The 7,875-nt window shown below is 37.7% G+C and overlaps 1 protein-coding gene across 3 annotated transcripts in view; it reads right to left on the bottom strand.

Annotated features, from left to right (window-relative positions):
- The window catches only part of RFX4 (regulatory factor X4), an 88,316-nt gene that overhangs the window by 54,627 nt on the left and 25,814 nt on the right, over nt 1-7,875 (bottom strand). For 2 of the 3 annotated variants that reach the window (XM_017738051.1, XM_008636587.2), the window contains exons 3-4: nt 6,456-6,516; nt 254-377 (exon numbers count right to left, since the gene is read on the bottom strand). In XM_017738051.1, the coding sequence (XP_017593540.1) occupies nt 254-377; nt 6,456-6,516 (185 nt within the window). Of the gene's footprint in view, nt 1-253; nt 407-6,455; nt 6,517-7,875 lie in introns of those variants that run through there. The other variant, XM_017738052.1, reaches the window with a different exon arrangement.

The following is a 7,875-nucleotide window of genomic DNA, read 5'->3' as shown; positions in this document are numbered from 1 at the left end:
CCAATACTGTGTACCATGTCACTGTCAGCTTGGCTGGAAACTGACATTCTCTGGAGCCTATCCATGGTTAGAAATTATTCCAACCATCAAAATACTTAAAATCTTAGCCTTTGTCCAATAACTTGAATACACAAGAGATTTCATTCATATACCTTTGTCTCTAACATTATAAGAAGATTTAATTCTTTTCAATAATACAAATTCACCTGAACCAGGTGAGATTTTAAGGTGTCATACTGCAGTTTAGACTTACCTTCCCAAAGCTGGCAGCATTAACAGGTTGTGTGTCATTTTTCTCACAGAAGTCCAAGTAATGCATGTAGAGAGCACTTCGAGGAATGCAAACACCTTCTGCAATCTCATAGTTCTCCTCCAGCCTTAAAAAGCAAATATCAAACAGAGAGAACTGCAAGTATGTTGGATGTCCTGTATGGTAAACAGTATACAAAGCTTCACGTTTTAAGGCCAAACATGCTGACTTCCACTTGTCTACTAAATTTTCTCTGCTCTGTTCCTAAGTGCTCCTTCCAATTCACTCCCATAATACTTGCTTGCTTCACTTGGTTCATACTTGCTATCAAAAACCATAGGCTCTGAGTTCTCAGCAATCTGTTATACCCTGAAAGCATCCTGCAGTAAACAAATATATGTCCAACTATGAAACAGTAAATATTCACTAAGGGGAAGCATGCTCTCCTTCTTTACAGAACACATCACCTTTGGTTCATCACACTCTTTTCACTCCTGTGCTGCTGCAAAATTGCTTACCTTGAGGAAGCAGGTGTGGCTAAAGCAAGTAATTTGCAAATACACAGGAGTGTCCACAAAATCTTATTGTGTAATATTTTCTTGCTATTGTTCATGGGCAAAGTGAAAAAACAAAAAGAAACCACAATCTGAATACAATGCTGAAAAAAACCCAGTGAAATAACAACCTCTTCTACCTTTTAGAAACAATCATCATTTGTTTATACATGCAAATACACAACTATAAAATTTTAAATTATATGTCAAATGTATGAGTAGGCATATGCTTTATCTTTAAAGCTTTAAGCTGGTCTAATGATAAATCTAAAGATTAGAAGAAACGTTCCTTTGAAATGCCATTTTTATGATTGCTGACCCAAAAATGTTCAGGAGATATTTACATACACACTTGACATTAAACCATAATTAATCTTGTCGTTGATGGTGTCAGTCATAGTCAACTACAGTTACATGTGTGCTTGTCTGCCTTGCTGGGTAAGGGAAGAAGTTAGGTGCAACTTCCTCTTAATTGTATTAAAAATAAATACTTGCAGTTTTACAGGAAATAATAATAACCAAAATAATTATTATCAAAATAATAATCAAAAAGCTTGCAGTTTTACAGCAAATAATCCCCTGCCATTTGATGACTGTAGAACACCTTCCAAATATCTAGTTTCTCTCCCTCATTGCCTTTTTCAGGCCCTACCTACCTTCCATTTCAGTTATCGTGATCATTTGTGACTGCAAACTATTTTAATAAGATATCCGGCTAGATGAATGGAATCAGTTTGTATGGGCAACATCTATTCTTCCCTGGTTTCTACAGAAATATCATCATGGCATCTTTCCTCAATTTCATAGTGCTCTAACAAAACCTCCTTTCAAAACCTGGAGAGTTCGTTTGTATACTATAGCTGCTAATTGGAATGTCAGCTTCCGTGACCAAGACAGGACAGAAAGAAAAGCAGTTAATTATTTCTCTTCATATCTGATGAATTTTTCTCTTTTTCTCCTCTCTTTCACAGAGAGTCATTAGTCTGACACTGAACAATGCCCCATTATACCTGAACTTTTTTTAATGATCAAAATCCCATCTTGCTCCACTTCTTTTATTTTCCTGTCTTTTATTTAACAACTTTATCATATTTTGAATCCAGCTGCATTCTAGAGTATTGTAGAAAAATAATGAATGCAATATTCAACCTAACAATTCATTACCAGTTACAAAATATAAGTATATATAAATATATATATAAACATTTTAAACGTTATAATAAAGCCCTGTGAAATCCAGTAGTTCACAATGAGACCTTTTGTACCACTACAGTATAGGAATAAAGTCCCTAATCCTTCCACAGGAATGAGAGTTTATCTGTCCCTGTTACTGCTTCCCTCCATATACACTTACATAGCTCTAGATTAAATGAGATTATTCTATATCAGAGTCATGTCTGTAGTGTTGTTAAAGATTTATTTTTATATCAACACTACAGAACAACCATGATGTTAACCACTGTTAATCACACAGAAGATTCTGGAACACGTTAATTTTGATTGAACATTGTATAAGAAAGCACGAATCTGGGGAGAATCCATTCCCTAGCTATGCTTTACCTTCCTCTTTTTAAATTCTTTTTATAAATGTTGCAGAAAATAGAATAGTTTTGTTGACTTTAGCTTCACAGTACTGTTATTATTCAGAGTACCTACACTGGAAGCCACCAAACTGCGTGGGATTAGGTTATCTGTACTTTGAATAATTCTGTGTTTGGGGAAGTAAACACACACACCAAAATGAAGTGAAATAAAGTTTCACACTTACACCTTGGTCAACCAGTTCACCCCTGAAATAAACACGTGCATTTCAGAGCCAAGCTATAGCTTTATGATGATAACGAACACAGGCTCATGGGATAAGCATAGAATACTAGGTATTGCTATATTCATGCCTTAACAGTTAAATTCAAGCTCATGTAGCTTCCCAAATTATGATGTATTTGGCAGTAATGCTACATTTACCAGGCCTTTCACTTCATTTTGTGTCATCAATGAAACAAAACAAAAGCATCATTCCTGTTTCCAGGAAAAGGCTATTTAGCCAGGCTGACAGTCATCCAGACACGATTCTTGGCTTCTTCAGCTGTTCTTCATCTTCCACATTTAAAATGTTCAACATATTTCACCTTTGAAGAGGCACAAACATTAAGGATAGCTCCCCATGGGATTGATATAATTTGCCCTTTTCAGCAAGATGCCAGAAAAGGAATAACTAATAAAGTTGATGGCAATATGAACCATGCAAAAAAAAGTACATATTTCCCTTATGTCTTTGCTATGCTTTCTTCCTCTCCTTTTTCATTGCAACTGACATTTCCTCAGTTTCTGTTTTCCAACACTCCATTGCCTTCACTAGCTCTAAATGGTAGTAGCATCTACCAGTACAAACATGACCCGTTTTAATTTGGCAGACACCAGATGCTGCAGACAATTGTGAGGTGTCCATTTGCCAGAACAAGGGCAGTTTGGTACTGTATCCTGAAAACCGCTCAATAATTTACCCCATCACTTCCACCTCTAGAATCCAGCCCAGAGATTGTTGTTAGAAGACAGGACACATGCTTGCCCAAGGAATATTCAGATACATTTTTTAGTCTTCCCTGTGTGTGCAAATACTTGTGACGCCTGATGTTCTGCTTTTGGCTGAGAAAGGTTATTTTTTTTCCTATTGGCTGGCACTGCACTGTGTTTTGGGTTTAGTATGAGAGTAATGTTGATAACACACTGATGTTTTAGGTGTTGCTAAGTTGTGCTTACCCCAAGTCAAGGACTCTCCAGTCTCCCACGCTGTGCCAGAGAGGAGCACAAGAAGCTGGGGGTGCCCACAACCAGGACAGCTGCCCTGAACAGGCCAAAGGAATACTCCATACCATGGAACATCATACTCAGCACATAATCTGGGGGGAGTTGGCTGTGAGGTGCTGATCACTGCTCAGGGATGGGCTGGGCCTTGGTCAGCAGGTGGTGTGCAACTGCACTGTGCATCACTTGTTTTTTCTTGGGGTTTATTACTCTTTTTCCTTTTAATTAACACTATTATTATTATTATTATTATTATTATCATCATCTTATTTTACTTTAATTATTCATCTGTCCTTGGCCCACGGGTTTTACCTTTTTCCAACTCTCCTCCCCATCCCACTGGGAGCAGGGAAGGAGAAGAAGTGAGTGAGCAGCTGGTGTGGTATTTACTTGTTGGCTGAGGTTTGACCACCACACCTGAGCAGGCAAAACTGTCCAACATGGAAAGCTAACCCTTCAGGAAGTACTCTGTGCAGCACTTCTACAGTGCTGATCACAGCAGTTTACCAGCCCACGGGTTGCTGGGTGCTACTGCAGTACAAATAACCTGATGCTAATGTGTTTGACTTCCCAAACAGTGGAAACTGCTCATCTTCACACAAAATGAGCTTGCTACTTTAGCAGTTTGACCATAACTTTTGAGCTTCTCATTTTACTTAGTATATCAATTTCTCCAGGAAATACCAATTCAAAGCTGCAGTACATATGTTGAAAAGCATATGGAAACTACCAGAAAACTGTTCTGTGGGTATGGCTAGTAAGCTGGGAAACTTTTTACCTACATGCCTGTTAATAAATCAGCCAATTGTATAATTCAGTTTGACAGCAGCTAAAGATTTTAAACATGGAAACTTACTTGCTTTCTGTTACCTCATGGAATTTTGGGTGGAAAATGAACGGAGGAAATTGCAGATGCTCCAGAAGACTCAAAGGGGAGAATATTTGACCTACCTCAACATGTAAGAAACATAATACCACAGACAGGTAGTAAAGCCAGTACACTACCAAGACAGAAAGGAAGAAGCTGTAAGCAGCCTTTTCAGAACCAAAATTCTATGATTCTACTGCAAACACTGCTGAATAAGCATTAGTGTGCACAGTACATTCCAGCGGGGCTCAATATCCCAGGAGTTTAAGGATTTAGTAACCTTTTTGACTGACGAAGCTTGAGAGTATTTGGCAAAAGACTGTTGACAGTATTTGCCTGTTTTCTGTTGGGAACAGTATCACTGGATGTTCTAGTTAATGCTGGCTTCTTGGCTACCACATTATTTGCTCCTGTGGAAAAGACTCTTAACTGACTTCACTGCAAAATAAACACTGCTCTGAATCTGAGACTGGTAAGACCTGCTTGCTGCTTTATTTTAGCTAGATAGTTCTTTAGTATCCTTTTTGAACTGTGTTGAAGTTGTGGGAGTGAATAACGAAAAAAAATACCAGTATGACATTTCATTATTATAAATTTTCTGTCTGTAGCCACTTCCTTTCCTGAGAGTCTGTTAAAGAAAAGTCATTCACTTTTCTTGAACTTCTGAAAAACAGGACTTCTGTGATACAAATAGGTACAAAGAAACAATAGCTCCAAACTACATGGCTTTATTTATATTTGTCCATCTCATTGTTTACATGGAAAGTGTCTGTAAGTTTCTGAATACTGGCAGCAACCTATTCAAAATCAACCCACAGGTCTCGAGGTTTTTTGGTCTAAAAACCTCACCAATCAACTTTAAAAAGAAAATATAGAATAAATAATCCAAATCATCTTTATGCATTCATAATCATTATGTGATTCACAGAATCATGTAATTTAACAGGAAGGAAAACAGAGTAAAATACACTGAATGAATTATTCTTTGCTGGCTTTTTCAGTGAAATCTCCCAAGAGACTGACAGAAGCAGAGAAAGAACTTTGCTAACATTTTGCTTTAAAAACCCCACATTTTTTACCAATAATCTTATCTTTTCATCCAGAAAACTACGAGAAGTACTTCAGGTACTTTTAGGTAAAGGCCTTTCTTTAAAAAGGCTTAAAACAAGCTGAGGACTGTGGGATTTCAGATAAGCATGCTCAGAGGCTTCTCTGTAACAGAGCTCTGTTCTCCAGATACATGGAACCTCCCAAAAGATACTTGATCACTTACAACATTAAGAAACTTAAACAAGAGTTGAAAACCTAAATTAAGGCAAAAGTCAAGAAAGGTCTAAGAGATGACCTCTAGCAAGGGATGTCAGAATTACAGGTACACATTACAGAACATGCAGACTAAAATACATCTGCAAATCACTGGGAACAGCACTTGTTTTTTTATAGCACTGTAGACTAACTCACAAATTATCCTCTCTCTCTTCCTAATTACCCTTCCTTTTTTTCTCCTCACTGACTTTGCAAGGGGATTTTGACAAATTAATCAAACCTCAAACTCTTTCCTTTTGTTGTCTTCTACATTAAATTACAGAGATCTCATGTCAGTAAAACAGTCAGTAAGGGTGGGCTTCATCCGACACTGAAACAAATGTGAGTCTTGAAAAAGATTCTCAGTACTAGTTTTCTTTTTGTAATGAATGTAACAATGATGACAAACCACAAATAATCAGCTGGCAAGGAGGCAAATATCTATGCCAAGTAGATAATCTAAACTTTATCAGAGGTTTCCTCTGTTCAAAGAAATCCTGTAAGACATTTGTTGAGAAATGCTGTACAGGTTACTAACAGGCACACTAAACACTTACAGTGAAAGTATCTCTAGAACTGTCTAAGATGGCCAAGAGCTCTATTCTCTTCATCTGGAAAATGCATCATTAAAAACACTAATAGATTTTCTTGATTTTTTTAAAAGGCATCTTACCATTGCAGTGTAGCTGGAGTTGAATGCGGTTTTGATGCTCTATTATTTTCTTTTTCCTCATCTGTTAAGAAACAAACAAAAAAATGCTATGTAATTTCATCAGGAATTTCTCAGGAATTCATGAACCATTTTTTTAAAAAGAAGTTTTGAATGGTAAGAATTTTTTTAAAAAATAATTCAAATAATTTTTAAAAATCTAAAATGTTCTCAAGTGCCAAAACTTTCTCAAGATATTGGCTGAATTTTGGAAATGTAAATAATGATGTTTCCTAAACTACCATCTGTAGATACTGCTTAAGGCAATAAACCATGCAAGTATCACTCATAGCAGGAGCAGAGTGATGCCTAGTAATAGTGACATTGAAAAAGATAAAATTTATATGAAAAAAAAGTAACTCTTAGATCTCTAGCAGCATGTCAGAACATGCAAACAGTTTCACTCATTCCAAGGGAACTGTTGCATTACCCAAGTTTTATATTAGATAAGGCATTTAAAATAATGGGGTACACCCAGTGTTTGATCCTAACATAAGGTATATACTAGATGTTTATAAATTTACAGAGATTAATTCTGAATGAGAAGTGTATATTCTGTAATACACTTTATTTCTTTCTGTGTGATTTCTCTGATAATATTCCCCATTAACTGCTTCCGAGGCAACTCTGATTTGCTGACTTTCCAAAAACTTGGATAAAAGATGAATAAAGAAAAAGATAATTAAAATTAAACTTCAGATATTGGATTCTTCCTACTTTGCATTTGTTCCTTTGAAACAATTTAGGAATATGCATAGAGTAATTCCGATTAAATTGTGTTTTGTTAAACGTATGAAACATTCCTTGGTGAAAGCTGAGTGGAGCACAATCAGCAGCTCCAAAAGGGTATTCTTTGGCAAACACTGCTGTATCAAACACATTTTGAGATTTTAACAGCTTTTTCCTCGATGAAGCCATTCGGCATAGATGGCTTTGATACCTAAACAGTGAGGTAAACCTGTACACCACGCTGCAAGTTTTCATGTAATTAACTTTTAGGAGTTATTTAAGCGAGGCTTTAGGATGCTGGACCTTACGGGAGCCGGGCTATCTCCTCTGAACATCAGACCCTCTTGGGAGGCCTTTTTGTGCTGTCCCGGGAACCCACGCACATGAACAACACCCCACCTAGCAAGGCTCAGTCTGCAGCCCTCGTCGCCCAGGATCTCCTGCATCCCTCACGGGAAGCTGTGCTAACCGAGCATCCTCCATCCTGCGGCCGCTGTCCTGAGCGTCGGCAAATCCATTCCGCAGCTCCCCACGGACCCCCAGCGCAGCCCCCCTTCTGCATCTGCATGACAATGGGCCCCTAATTATTGGGCCGCGCACTCCCTCCCTGCCTTTCAGGGCCCGCCTTTATTCACCGCACAGGACCAACATACAC

Source organism: Corvus brachyrhynchos, unplaced genomic scaffold (assembly GCF_000691975.1).
Source record: "Corvus brachyrhynchos isolate BGI_N302 unplaced genomic scaffold, ASM69197v1 scaffold56, whole genome shotgun sequence".
NCBI classification, from domain to species: domain Eukaryota; kingdom Metazoa; phylum Chordata; class Aves; order Passeriformes; family Corvidae; genus Corvus; species Corvus brachyrhynchos.
Note: the sequence above shows the minus strand (reverse complement) of the source record. Positions and strands in the feature narration are given on the sequence as shown.